This window comes from Saccostrea cucullata, unplaced genomic scaffold (assembly GCF_032062105.1).
Source record: "Saccostrea cucullata isolate Sc308-1 unplaced genomic scaffold, CSIRO_AGI_Scuc_v1 ctg25, whole genome shotgun sequence".
In the NCBI taxonomy this organism is placed as follows: Eukaryota; Metazoa; Mollusca; class Bivalvia; order Ostreida; family Ostreidae; genus Saccostrea; species Saccostrea cuccullata.
The window spans coordinates 726,344-741,577 of record NW_026937967.1 but is presented as its reverse complement, the minus strand read 5'-3'; the positions used below and the strand labels follow the sequence as shown (position 1 = coordinate 741,577).

The 15,234-nt window shown below is 33.0% G+C and overlaps 1 protein-coding gene and 1 long non-coding RNA gene across 3 annotated transcripts; both read right to left on the bottom strand.

Moving 5' to 3' along the window:
* Nucleotides 1–617: 617 nt before the first annotated feature.
* On the bottom strand, nt 618–5,285 carry LOC134249162 (uncharacterized). Of its 2 annotated transcripts, none has more exons than XR_009988229.1 (4): nt 4,888–5,285; nt 3,680–3,823; nt 2,839–2,919; nt 618–2,299 (listed from the first exon to the last, which is right to left on the bottom strand). It is a non-coding gene; the product is annotated as an uncharacterized LOC134249162 (long non-coding RNA). The 2 variants fall into 2 exon arrangements; XR_009988228.1 differs by having other exon boundaries at nt 3,680–3,805; nt 4,872–5,281.
* Nucleotides 5,286–6,910: 1,625 nt separating this feature from the next.
* Nucleotides 6,911–15,234, bottom strand: LOC134249179 (uncharacterized). Its single transcript, XM_062731554.1, has 4 exons — nt 15,082–15,234; nt 13,720–14,049; nt 8,239–8,476; nt 6,911–7,399 (listed from the first exon to the last, which is right to left on the bottom strand). The coding sequence occupies exons 1-4, from the start codon at nt 15,232–15,234 to the stop codon at nt 6,945–6,947; spliced, it is 1,176 nt and encodes a 391-aa protein (XP_062587538.1). The 3' UTR covers nt 6,911–6,944.

Sequence of the window (15,234 nt, the reverse complement as noted above, 5' to 3'; positions counted from 1 at the left end):
GTCACGCTGTTAGTAAAACGATAATATAACAATAGCCATATAAGGCAAACAAATGTTTGTCAGTGTTGATGATAATGCATATTTTTTACCAGCGAATCGGTCACTAGTGAGCTCAAATTTTCGCCGAAAAGTATAAGATATATTGTTATTTTAACACCCCTTCCTTTAGCCACCCTTTTTCTGTTGAAAATCGTGAGTCTTTCAGAAAGGTCTATAAACATTTATTACAGGACATGTTTTCAAAAGAAACAGGCTATAGCACTATCATGTTTACTGCCAATTTTATTTATAAAACCGGTTCTACCCTATAACCTTTGAATAGATTAACCTAAACCACGTGTCATGAATTTAAATCACAATAACATTAGTAGGGGTGATTTACCCAAGGAGAAAATTCCTTTAAGGTAGAGATTGATAGCTTGTCAACAAAAAAACTACCCATTGAATTTTTCTGAATTTTTTATATGTTTCTGTTGAGTCCTTGTTCTAAATCATATCAAAAATTCAGGGCAGGTCATCGGGCTAGTTTTAGAGAAATTTGACAATTTTAATATAGCCTTCATCAACCACCGAAGAGCTGAAAAAGCAGGGTAAAATAATATAAGAATATGATATGAAAAGGGCTGTAAATTTTTTATTGGTATATCAATTATCATTTGTCTTATATGAATTCAAACATCTGTCTGTATTGATTAATATTTGACATCAATCTTAAATTTATCAAGCATTGTTAGCGAAAAACAGAGTTACAATTACCAAGATGCATGGTCAAATTAGGTTAAAATATTGCCTATTCCTTGCACAAAGTCTCACACTTCTGCTTCCACTGTGAAAAAATTACCCATCAAATTTCTTTTTTTATTGCATATTATAGTTAGCCTATAAGTGTCTTAAATTTTAGAAAAAAATCATACTACATAATGGGATTTAAATTCAACCTGGAACAAGTTTATTATCTTACACCCTACCCTACCCCCTTCCTTTAGAAGGTTGCAATTTTGAAGAATATGGTGACTAAGAGAGATTATCAAGAATTTATCAAAATATTTCACAGAAAATGAGTAAATTCTTTGTAATATTCTTCTAAATTACATTTTGCATCACAAAAACAATTTATACATGTACACCTAGACACATGTTGCCCTGGTTGACCTTTTTGCACTTATATTAAAAAAGATAAGAAGTTTTCCTTATATCGTTCAAATTGACTTTGATAGATAGAATTAATCAAAATATTTCAAAGAAAATGAGTAAAATTCCAAGTAATATTCTTCTAAATTACATTCTATATCACAGAAAACAATTTATACAGGTACACCTGGACACATGTTGCCCTGCTTGACCTTTTTGCACTTATATTAAAAAAGATAAGAACTTTCCTTGATATCGTTCAAATTGACTTTGTAGATTTATTATACATATGATTCTTGGATGAATTATCAATGACAATATGTTTTGACCAATTCTGTGCTTAAGTAAACTGGTTTTATTATCTTCCTTTGACAACAATAGAATGATTAATTTGACTTTTCTTTCAACAATTCCTTTTTTATTCCAAATACATGTACAACATAAATAAGAAAACCAAGTGATAATGAAGTTTTGAACACAGAATCAATCCACGGCATGTTATCCTTGTTTTAAAAATATTCAGATAAAAATGTGTTATGTATTACACTGTTAAATGAAGACTGCCTGGTCATCAGTTGTCAGATATTAATACACTAAAGCATGGTAAAAAAAAAAATGCTAAATACATGGTAAAAAGTGTGGGAAAATTGGGTGATTTGGTTATCATTACATATATACAAAAATAGTGTAATAATTTACAAAAAAAAAAACAAAAAAAAAAAAAAACAAACATTTTATTAGAGGTAATAATTTGTAACTTTAAAGTATAGATTTTGCAAACAGATTCATGAAAGTTAGAGGAATCCCACCATAAACTGTATGTGATACTGTACAATTTTTAAACTCATGATGTAGTTCAAAAAAATAAAGTGAATACATTCAGTACATGTACTGTAATAGGATAAACTTGCTATTTTGCTTTTTGTCTTATTGGCTAACAAAGATCAATGTAAACATGTAATCATTTTTAATTGCCATCGTATGCAGCCAGTTGCGTCATGTTCAAGGATCCTGACAATTCAGTTGTTTTTATGTCAATACAACAAAGGTGTTCTTTCACAAGGATCTGCAGTAAGCGAAATTCACTCTGTATATTCAGATTTTGAAGCACGTCTTATGGTGTGATATGTCCGTTCCTCTTTACCGTCTCCTTCTGGTAGTTCTTTTTCTGAAAAGAACAAAATATTTTAATACAATAAGAATGAAAATACATGTTTCACTTCTTTCTTACACTGCAAACATAGTATGACTATGTCTATATGAATATAAGACACTTTTGGGATACCTTTTTTATATAATATCATGAATTTTTTAAATTAAATGCATATAAAGTCAGCCTCATTAATCTGGGCACTTTTGCTCCCAAGGAAATTATTTGGATTAATGAATTGTCTTAATTAAACAAAGTGGTATATAAGGATAAAGATCAAATTTTAGTTTCTAAATGTAGGCCACACTCTAAGGCCAAGACCATGGGGTTAAAGGAAAAAAAAATAAGCATGAAATACAAAGACTCAGCACAAACTGTTCAAGAGTTAATACCAAAGGATCAAGTTTATGTGGAAATAAAAAACTACATGTACCAGTCAGTGACACACCAAAGCATATACAACTAGCAACCTAACTATTATATGTGGAATTAAAATACATGTACTTTTCTTTTTACATCTTATTCCATTGTTTTAATTCAGTTTTGCCCCTAATTACCTTATTGATATAAATCCAATATTCTTTTGTAACACTGCAGATGACACTTGATTAGCCAAGGATCCTATATTTCCATGGGATCTGTAACATGATGAAAACAAAATAAAGTACCGGTAAATAGCTTGATCTATTTTTTCAAAAAAATGTAGAATTTATTAACAATTTTGATTTTTTTTGCAAATTTAGCTATGATAATGTGAAGAGGTTAATATTGTTAAAAAAACCATGTCAATTACAAGATTTTTATCAATACTGACTTCTTCATATCATCATACCAATTCTTTGGTGCTTTAGTTGAAACAATTTCATTCAAGTTAGAAAACATTTTAAATTTTAAAATTTTTTTGGTTATTCAGTTATATTTACATTCGCCGTGTTTTTCTACTAAGCCAACTGTGAAATTGATTTGAAAACCATTTTTGTGTATACTCACGCGTAGAAATATACACGGAGAAACGTGCGTTAATGTGACATCACAATGACACTGCAGCAACGTTAGTAAAAATGCAACAATATAGGGCAGGGAGAAAGTCAAATATTGAGTATATTTTAGTTGCTTCCAAACATGTAAAATGTAAATATAAGGAATGTTTTTAAGTTTTGTGTGAATTATTGGTGTGAGAATCACACAGACTTGCACGTAGGCATATTTTTCATGAAGCGCTAGCGCGCTTCATGAAATATGCCTACGTGACAAGTCTGTGTGATTCACACACCAATAACTCACACAAAACTTATTATAAAAACATTCCTTAATTGAATTCAATTTACAACATGACTTTTTATATGTTTATACACAAATATTAAACCATACGTGTATTTAAGTCAATAGAACACCTACATGTAAGTAGTGATGCAGGGATCCCCGGTTAGATTCTCAGTCCAGCCATACATGTTCCTCGTTTCCTGACACACAAGTATGCCACTTTATGTTCAGTTTGCTGTAGCAGATCTGGCTTGAACTTTCCTGAAATATTAATATGATCTTTGAGAAATTATTGACTTAAGAAAATGCTTCTTTATGTATACAATAATACTGTATGTACTTTATGGTGTTTAAATTAAAAATACAAGGACTAAAAATCATAAATTTCAATTTTTTATACATGTACATGTGTATTATAAAACACCTCCTTTTTACCACCCCCTTGAAAAAAATTTCTGGATTTTCCCTGATACATGTGCAAGTGTAATTTGAAAGAAAAAATACAAAGCAATGGCTATTTTTGTAGTTAATGTAAAAGGCACCCTTGATATTCCTCTTTCCAGGTGACACTTGATTTGGTCACATTATTTCAGCAAAGAAAGCTGAATACACTGTGTAGTTCATAGCTTGCTTCACCTGTAGTATTAAATATTTCTTTTATAATCTATGAATATGATATCTGTTTATAATCAGGGCCCTTTTGAGCATAAAACAAATACATACATAAATTTATTACAGGTACATAAATATTACATAAGGCTAAAAAAATAGTCTTGTTTCCTGCTACCTGACTGACCCTACTTTTTTGTCATTTGATCCTAAAGTTGTTTCTTTTTTTTCAATGCAACTTTTTACAATTTGCTTGTTATTTCAAAAAGACAAAAGATTTGCAAGTTATAAAATATCCACTATCAATTATAAAAGGGGTTATGATAATTAAAAAGCATCTGCCATCGAAAGCAGAGAAAGTTTATACATTTCTGCATTTGAATAATTTAAGCAAAATATGTTTTTCCATTTCTTGATCTGAGTAACTAAACCACCTCGTGTGTTAGGCGCATCAATCCAGCCTTTATCATGTTCTGACACCCGAAATGCCTGGTTTTATTCTTCTATTCTAGAAGTTACAGTCTGGTCATGCAATAAGTTTAAACTTTTAGCTAAATAAAACTACTTTAGGAAGGAAAAAATCTATGAAGGTTATTAGTAATAGAAGCTTAATATACTGATTGTACCAGACCTGTGCGTAAACAAACAAGCACCATATAGGGGAATGCAGACCGCCATATAGTCATGATCGATATATTATAAAGTCGTAAATATTCACCTTATGTATCTGACACGGACACAGCATACAAAAAATCTGTTCTGCAAAAATTTTACTTCTTCCGTCATACCAATTAACATCTGTAGAGTCATGGTCTTTAAAATGTCTATACAGAAAACAACATCAGGCATAGATCGATGCTGGTGTACCCACGTGGTGCTGCAGCGGACACTGGACAAGGAGTAGTTTCACCAAAATTATGTTCATGTTCGGCTTCAGTCTCACTTCTATTTTGATTCTCATGAAGATGCTTCAATTTCGAGAACCGTAAAGATTTAATACGTATGGTAACTTTGTCTTCTAAGTCGAGGAAATTTCTCGATCGCTTCGTCGGCCATCTTGTAACATAGACAATAATGTGTAAATGGAGACTTTTATTTGACGGCGTTCCGGAATCCGGAAAAAAAAGCACGTGCAAATATGCGAATTCTTTCTATCACGCGATTGCTATCGGTCTCTACCTTAAATCCCAGTTCATGTCTCCTAAAAAAGACAAAATAATTTTGTTTTACTTCCTCCCATTACATGTACCTCTCTGAATGTATATTTTCGATTCGCATGTACATGTAAATGTCTTGCTTTTCATAGTCACAGGCAGAAAGGAATAAAAAGTTGAGATTTTTGGCTGTTTTAACCTGTTATTATACTAGTATCTTAAAATTAACTAGGAGAGGGAAAGAAAGTTAAATAAGAAGCAACTCTCACCAAGAAAACAAAACAAAACAAACAAACAAACAAACAAATATTAAAAACAAACAAAACCAAAAAAAAAAAACAAAAAAAAAAACCATTCCTATCCTCCCTCTAAAAACATTTAGAATATATCCTAATTATTTTAAATGTGGTTATCATATGTACTTTTGAAATACATATACAATTTTTTGCTGAAGATGCTCAATAATTAATTAAATAAAATTACAGAATGTTAAAGTCAATCATATTTTAATAATTATATAAGTGGAATGAACATAAGATTATTATGATGAAATAATATTTACTTAGGATATGAGTTACATGCCCAAACTCACGAAAAAAAGATTTAATGATTGAGATGGTAACACATCAATAGTGTAGCCATGCAAGATTTGTTGCTGAGTTTCAGATACTATAATCATAAATATAACATCAAAATTGAAGACTGGCAAATATAAATTAACAAAAAAAAAATTGAACTACATAAATAAACTGAATATAGTTAACAATGAGATGAGGAAATTATTCAAGTTCTTTCAATTAAAACCAAGGCCTATAACCTTGTGACCTTGATTGTGACCTATATGCTAAAAATAGCTTTTTGGAACCTTCGCAGTAACTTTTGAACCATATAGAAGATAGAGGCTTCATATTTAGTATACATACTCCCCTAAGTTCTTTCAAATGACACGAAGCTCAATGAAGTTCGAGAACTTTGTTACCTTGACTGTGACCTATATGCTAAAAATAACATTTTGAACATTTGTCATAACTTTTAAACCATAGGAGCTCATTGTGTTTCAACCCTATCACTCGGGTCAAGCAGTTCTTGAGCTTTTGTAAAGATGCCTTTGAATTTCAACTAATAAACTGTTACTTTTATTTAAATAATCAATGCAGTGTAAGTTTTGTTGAAATTGGTCCAGTGGTTATGGAGATGTTCAAAATGCGAAGAGTTTACATTTAACGCACATCTGACGACAGACGGACGCCAGACATTCTTCGATCAGAAAAGCTGAATTGAGTCTTTGCTTCAAAGTACTCTGAAAGTATGCTACATTGCAGTGTATACTAGTTGACGATTTCGGAGAACACACGATACGATTGTTTCTGTGTATTACAAGTCTTAATTAAAATTATCTGTTGTATTTTGTAATTTATTTAATTTTCCGAAGAAGAGCTGTACATTATCGGTGCTATGCATGTATTTGTATATTTAATAATGGATGTAGATGTCCAGTCTTATGTACTTCGTGTAATATTATACATGTATACCCTATCCAAGAATTTTAAATTAATGGAAATTGTGGAATTTACAGAAATATAAAAAAAAATATTTATTCAAATTTATGGAATTTACAGAAATATAAAAAAAAATATTTAAAAGACAAGTGGGTATTGTTCTGAAGTAGGAACAACACTGAGATCATAAGGATGGTCTATATTATAGTAAACAACATTATAAGCGTCTGTTATTCCAACGAAATCGATTCCGTCGTTTTCTGCCGCCGTTAGAGCCACTGTGCTAGTAGGTAGTGCTATCCATGGGTTGATAGGATTCCCGTTTTGATTTGTTTCTGATGTGTCATTTATTTGCATAAGCCATTCGTGCGGTGAATGGTTGCTGTAGAACCATAAGCCACTCCCCATATTTTGGTAACCAAAGAAGTCATGGCTTCCTAGTGTTTCTCGAACAACAGCCCATGTTAGATCTGATGGGACAAAGATAGCCATAGATCCTTTGATGTCCTCGAAGTATTGTCTCTTGTTTTTGGGATATCCGACCGCTGGGACCAAATCAGCGGACGATATTGTCCATCGAAAGAAGTTTGGATCTAAAAAAAACAAAATAAGAAAACAAATAAACAAAACACCAGCTATCTATTAAAAAGCATCTTCATAAATTGATGTCGAAAGAATTACACCATTATATATGAAAAAAATTCTTATTTTGCATGCAATTTTTATTATCTTTCCACTTGATAAGCACGAGTTATATAATGATGGGGTTATCCGTCTGATCGTCCAACAGTCTGTACGTCCGACTGTTACGCTTTGGGATACCCATCTCTCATCTGCAACTCCTCTTCTATCATGTCTATCATTGAATGACATTTAATGAGACTTTCACAGAATTTTTGTTCGATACTACCATTATTATGACTTCATAATTTTCATTTTTGATAGGACACATATTTTAGGATTTCCCATTGCAAAATTTGGACACTTCCATTCTTTCTATAATACCGAGCGGTACCCATCTCCTATCCGCAACTCCTCCTTTCCCATTGTATAAAAATTTATTGATCTGTACTTTCATAGATTCCTTATTACATACAGCCGTTTTGCATATCTATATCTATCGCCTGCCTTCCATGCGAGGTAAACAAACAAATTCACACTTTGGTGTTGCATGGAACAACATAATCGAATTATGGTGACCAAATTTGTTCCTCTATCAAAGAAACGTTCAGGCGTATTTTAGAGATCTTAGTAGAATAGATTTAAAGTCCTTGTTGTCGTGAATGAGGCAGGATAACCTCCTCAGTCTCGAAATGTTGTTTGAAATATAAATGCCTCTGCTTACCCCTCAGCTTTTATCTTTCAAACAACATTTCTCGCTCGACCTCGGAGGTTATCTTGCAACATTCACGAAAACGCGGATTTTTTCTACCTGCATATACATCTATGTAACTCTTCTGCACGGTAAGCACTGCGCTCCATTGGCTAACATCTGGGAGGTCTCCAAATCCCTTAAACATTGATGCGATTGACACAGACTTGCAGGAACCAATTTTCAGGAAATCCTTATTGTCGTAAATATACACAGCCTCTGTTGTAATCACAGCTAAGTCGCGCTGAGACGTCGTTGTGCACATATTTTGTACATTATCTACCATGTCAATGATTACCTGCAATAATTAAACATTTAGGAATAAAAACGTTGTACGTAAATGCATGTGAAAATGACGTCACTATGTAGATCACTTGTGACAATAAATGGTTGTCTCAGTCGAACTTGTTCAACGAACGACTGTAAAATTTGGTATATCTTTATTCTCTTTAGAGAAGTGGACAGGCTTTCGCCTCCATCCACTTCTCTTCGCAGGCCTTCATGTTGTTATTCTGGAAACGGTATAATTGTAGAACCGGAGACGGCCTACACTTCACCTAATATTTCGTCTAAAATATGTCTGATTATACGTAACAGACGTATCATATTGACAATCTCAACATAAATAAACTTAACTGTCACAAGAAAACAAGCCTTAACCAGAGACATATAAGAGAGGGACTGCTGACTCATTTTCGCGCCAAATTATCTTCATGTTTTCGCAGCGCCCTCACCGGGAGGCATAGAAAGACTTCCGGTCGTATTAGCTCCAGTGTTTTCTTCGCAGACTTTGGGGTAAATATTGCTAATATATTGTATATTTTATTATTTGTAGCCTGTGCGCCAATTATAATTTATATAAGGTAGATATCTATGAAGTATTTTGGCAGCTATAAAGAGAAATTAAAAAGATAACACGTATAACATGAACCATGCATAAAGATGTTTACAGCATGTCGTTGTCGGTCCAGTATTATTAAATCTGAATAAAAATGTTCTCTTGTTGAAGAGTTGCTCCTTTTATCTTCATAAATATTGTAAACTCAGGCCCTTAAGAACCGGTGAGCAAGTGGGGAAAATTACCAAGTATACAGGCACGTTTCATTTTCAAAGAGGGGGATGTACGTGTATGACATTCAGAAAAATTATCTGGAGAAAAACTTGGAGACAAGCACATAAAAAAGAGAAGGAAATTGTCAGACCAATCTGCAGAAAAATACTATTTTGTGTAGGAGGGGCCGGTTGGGAGGGAAAACTTTTATCATTTTGCTTCACAGTGTTATTTACATCAAAATTTGCATCAGGATCAGTATCAAATACATGAAATACATTGATTTACTGACTGAATGATAATCTTAATATGCTCTTTGCGAGGGGATGCTCCGCCTTGCAGTGCCCTTGTTTCATGGAGATTGTTTTTTTTTTTTTTTACTGCTTTTGTAGTGTTTTTTTTTAAATATACTAAACAATGAACAATTATTATCCCAGGTTTTACAGGTGTATTTCATGGGGCTATTAAATTCTTTTCTTCATTGATTTTGCCTTTTTCATATTTTCAGAGTAACAGTACCTCTCTTGATTGATTCTACAAGATTCTGAAGTTGTTTTCCCAAAAGACCTTGACCTGCTTAATAAGGATGTTTATGTGAGATCAAAGGATGAATAAGACAACAAATAGTTGTTCAGTATTAAATCTGTAAAGCTTAAAATTGTGTTGCAGCGTCAAATACGTACAGCCACGCTCAAAACGGCACTGAAACAGACATTGACATGTTGTGTGGTTTTTCAACAATACTGCAAATGAATAAGAAATAATATCAGAAAATATGTTTTTTCTGAGCCATCTCTCTCCAGGGCATTTGTAAAAAAAAATTTAAGACTTCCAAGAATTTAATTAATGAATATCCTTTCCAAATACTTTCCCACTCCTTGGACTGTAAATTCTGAGTAAAGAAATGTGTGATGAACATATCAAATTTCAATGTGATATGCATTTAAACTGAAATATACTACATGTACAAGGCCTAAATGCATGACAATAAATCTAACTTAAACTTAGCCAATGCATATTTTTGTATTTTTTCAATACCTAGTTTTTAGGCTCAAGTGAGCTTTTCTGATCATATTTTGTCCGTTGTCTGTCCATCTAAACTTTTCACATTTTCAACTTCTTCTCAAGTACCTCTGGGGCAATTTTAACCAAACTTAGTACAAAGCATCCTTGAGTGAAGGAGATTTTGAATTGTTAAAATAAAGGGCCAAGTCCCCTACCAAGGGGAGATAATCAAGAAGAGACAAAAATAGGGTGGGGTCTTGAAAAAAAATTCTTTTTAAAAACCACAGGGCCAGAAAGTAAAAACTTATGTAGAAGCATCCTGGGATAATGTAGATTCTAAATTATTCAAATCATGACCCCCCCCCCCCCCGGTTTGGGCGGGGCCACACTAAGGAATCAAAGTTTTACCTAGAAATATATAGAAAAAACTTGAAAAATCTTCTTCTCAAGTCGAAGAACCACTGGGCCAGAAAACCTGAAACTTATGTGGAAGCATCCTGGGGGTAGTGCAATTTCTATATTATTCAATCATGACCCTCTGAAGGTAGAGTTACAATAGGGAAGCCAAGTTATACATAGAAATATATAAGAAAAAATTTTACAATTTTTTTTCTCTATAACCACTGAGCCAGAAAACGTATTTGAAAGAATTCTGGTGTAGTGTAGATTCTAAATTGTTCAATTTATGACCCTCGGGGGTAGAATGGGGCCATGATTTAGAATCCAAGTTTATATGGATATATAAAAGCACCAATATAATATATAATATATAAATGCAATATATATAAGCACTAGTCTAGTAGTTAAACAAAGTTTTAAAAACCAGTAAATCATATAATGTATGAGTTGCTGGACTAGATTACATGTTACAATCTATGTCTGCTTTCAGGATGTGTATAACTGTATTTTGTTTTGTTTTTTAATGCCAAATTAATGTAGATCTGTATGTAGTTAAAAAAATCAAAAACATAATAATATATATTTATTTTTCTATACAGCAATATAATACACTAAAAAACGTTAATTTCGGCATTATAAAAAAATTATTTAATGAAAGCATAAAAACAAACAACATAATGTCATACACCAACCTGAAACCCAACACAGCTGTAACACCTATCTATTTATTAAAAACCACGTAATTAATACATGCAACTACAAATCCAACATTGCAAACAAATGAGCTCGTCATAATTGGTCTTATCCTATACTATAAAATACATTTTACAGTGTATTTTTAGTGTATACTTTTATAAGACAGACTCAACAAATGCAACTCGAGACGGGGTTAGATGGATATCATCTATTTACTGTATATATAAATTTGTTCTCAATTCTTTGTCGTCATACAAACGAAAGTATCTAATCCTCTTACGATTAATGCCACAAGTAAATTTTGCTTATAATTGAAGTTCTAGCGATGTTTCCTACCCATTCTTATGATGAAACGCCATACTGTTTATAGTTTCTATGCCTCCCGGTGAGGGCGCTGCGAAAATCGGAAGATGAATTTCCATTCGGAACTCGAATTTTTGAAACGACGTGAAAAGTCTAGAGGTGCTCCAAAAGAGTCAGCAGTTTCTCTCTTGTATGTCTCTGCCTTAACATATCAACTATCCATATTTACAAGTTCTCATTCCCGGATTCAAACTCCTGGTTTTCTATCATGGCTTATTCGAAAAATCAGAAAATGCAAAGACCTCCAATTTACGGTTTGAAAAATAGTTGAATATCTTAACAATAATATAATTATTAAATACCTAAGATATCGTTTACTTAAGATTTTAAACATGTTAGATATGGAAAAAAAGGAGGCACTCATTCTCTATCCACCTTGAATAAACGTCTCTCCCGAGAAAGAAGATTTGGGTTTAATGGTCGCCATGCTCATTTTTGGAAAGGATATTTTTATCAACCCATTTTGTTGCCGACATTTGACCATTTCTGACAAATGGAACTGTTCTTGTTATAAAAATTAATTTGCATGGAAAGAAATATAATTATAACTCAGAAAACTGAAGTCTTTCAGCTTTTGTGACAGAACGCTACGGAGGGGTCACGTGACCTCCTATATCACGTGATTCGCGCATGAGCAGGAAGATGACAGATGTGCATTAAAATTGGAGAGGACTTATTTAAAATATACTTAACACTGAATCCAAATATTGTTTCTTCTGTGGAAGTTATTCAATTAGATCGCGAACTTTTTGATCACCCCTCGTACTACAGTAACATAATTAGTGTATATACATACATGTATATATAACATTCTGTTGCACTACCACTCTTTTAAACAACACACTACTATTGCGCTTACACAATTTTACACAACAGTCTGTCGCGCTGTCTCACAACTCGATAATGCAACTTTGCATGACTTGTTTATTAGCGCAAATGTGAGTTCTGTATTATTGCGACTGCGTGTCGTTCGAAGTTGTATTTAGCGTGACAGCGTGTTGTTCGATGTTGAAATACAGCAACGGCGAGTTGCGCAAACTTTTGTTAGCGTGGCGGCATGTTTTCAATGATGCGTTAGCGCGATGGTGCTTTGTATGTTAGAGCGACGACGTGTTGTGCAAACTTGTGTTACTTGTACTTGTAGCGTGACAGTGTGTATTTCAATGATATGTAAGCGCGACGGCGTGTTTTCCTTCAAACGCGCTGTTGAGCTTAAATTTGCAAATGGCCGTAACTCACACTCTCTGCACAGGGCGACTCTCAATATTAATATTTTAATGGAGTTTGCTAGATTTTATAACAATATTTAACCTTAAGAATGACTTCTAAATGCAAGCATTCATTTTTTGCAGCCGAAATACAAGTAAGTATGTTCGAAATTTAAAAAAAGTTCTAGCCAAATCTCTACTTTACATCAATTTAGAGCTTTGTGGTAATTCTTCGAAATTGATTGATTGATTGCATGCATGTTGTTTAATGTCCCTCTACACAATTTTTCACTTATATTTAGATATAATATTTAGAGAGAGAACTTCTTTTTTTTTTTTTTTTTTTTTTTTTAAGCAAAATAATTAATTGCACCAAAAGATTTAATTGATTATAAGTTAGCGCTAAAATGCATATATATGAGCTAATATTTACATTTCCATTGTCTTTGTCCGAGATAAAATTACACATTGAAAATGTACTTTATTTTCCCATCAATGTATTGGCACGAGTCCCCCCCCCCCAAAAAAAAAGACACGTGCAGGGCGGAACAAACAGCTAGACAGAAGCAGGGCTTGGAGCACGTAGATTGGCGGATTCAAAACTTGTAAATATAAGGAATAACTGTCAGATTTTTTAATTTCATGATGATGATCAATCGATTGGCTTGTGTGATAATTTAATGCCTTCGGGGTTTATGCAAATTATCACGCAACCCAATCGATTGATCACATCATGAAATCGAAAAATAAGACAGTTATTCCTTAAATTATTCCTATGGTGTAACATTTCATATACTTATCTGTAGCTCAAACACTTACTGGAAATGTAGAAGTTGTTACTTGTGGAGTCAGTGAAGGGGTCGGTATATAGGGAGTTGAAGTCACAGTGCCAGTACTTGATTGTAGGTTCATTGCTGTTCCCGGTAAAGTTACTGATGGCGTGACTACTAGAGCGGTTGTTGACGTCAAAGGATACCTGTCTGCCACCTTCATATAACACATCGAAGAATCGCTAACCATTACGTAAGGAACCGATCCTTCCTCGGATACCAGTTTACAAAGTCCTTGCTGAGTGGTCTCCATGTTTTTGCATTCGTAAGATACCGCAAAGCAACCTCCAGTGTTCAAACATATGCGTGCGCATCCAATCTATATTCACATGTAGAAACGCAAAAATCAATTTAGAATATTGTCAATATTCAGTTGATGCGTATTAGTTTCACATAACATTTTTTCAAGTTCCCAATTTTGAGGTTGACTATTAATCCAAATTTATCTCAGCTTTTCTAACTTGTTGGCACTTCCAATTTAATCTTGGCTTTTCAAACTTTTAAATTGTCAATTCCAAGTTTGATCTAGGATTTTCAACTTTTTGTTTCTTTTTTCCCACATTATTTAATATTATTAATCTTTTTTTGCGAACTTAATTCACTGAAACAAATTGGTGATTTTTTTCCCTTTGCTTTACCCTGACATGACATTTTTAGTATAACTTTCAACTCTTAAGCCCTTGAATTTCTCTCGGTCTAGCTAATAATATAATGTAGCAACTTCATATAATAATAATTTTTTTTTCAGTGTAGGTGGACTAATATCAAACTTGTTTTAGGTGTTTCATTATATTATTATAAGGAAATCGTATACTAGGTATTTACAGTCACTGTGTAGCAATATACAAAGCAACATTGGTCCAATTCACTTCAAAGTATACAAATACGAATAAAACAGGTAAAGCTGGGGAAAAAGTTGGAAAAGCCAGTCTTATGAATACGAGTAAGGTTGAAAAGGCCAAATTAGAAATAAGCCAATCCTGAGAAAAATCTTTAAATATTATATACCATATCATTTTTTTGCCTCAAAAAATTTAACAAGATTTTGATAATTATGTTTATCCCACTGAGAGTAGGTCTAATATTTTATTTGAAAAACAATTCCCTTTCTCTTGGGATACTGTTAATTATAGTTCAATTTAGCCAAATAGTTCGGAGAAAAGTAAAACAAGCAAAATATAATAGACAGAGGGATGAACAAGTACTCCTAGTAAGAAAGATGACGGTCAACGGGTGATCAGAAAAGCTGACTATATGTATAGTCCTGGAATTATCCTCTTTACCAACGTTTTCCTCAAAATAATTTTCTTTTACAACTTATATTTGATGGATGCATATGCGTTTCACTAACCCCAGAATATGTGGTGACACTTCCGATTTCATGATTTGTGATAGCTTCTCCTTCTATTCGTGAGTTGAGATGAATGTACCGGAAACACTCCACGCATTCCAAATGAAAAAGGAAATAACTCCAAAATGTTAATATAAGACGTCTTTTCACCAT

Bases quoted from the DNA above. Each gene is read 5' to 3' on its own strand.
- LOC134249179 (XM_062731554.1), bottom strand. From the start codon at position 15,234: ATGGTGAAAAGACGTCTTATATTAACATTTTGGAGTTATTTCCTTTTT. The intron at 14,050-15,081 runs GTTAGTGAAACG...ATGTGAATATAG, and splicing joins GTGTCACCACATATTCTGGG to ATTGGATGCGCACGCATATG. The intron at 7,400-8,238 runs GTAGAAAAAATC...TGTTTTTTTTAG, and splicing joins TTACATAGATGTATATGCAG to ATCCAAACTTCTTTCGATGG.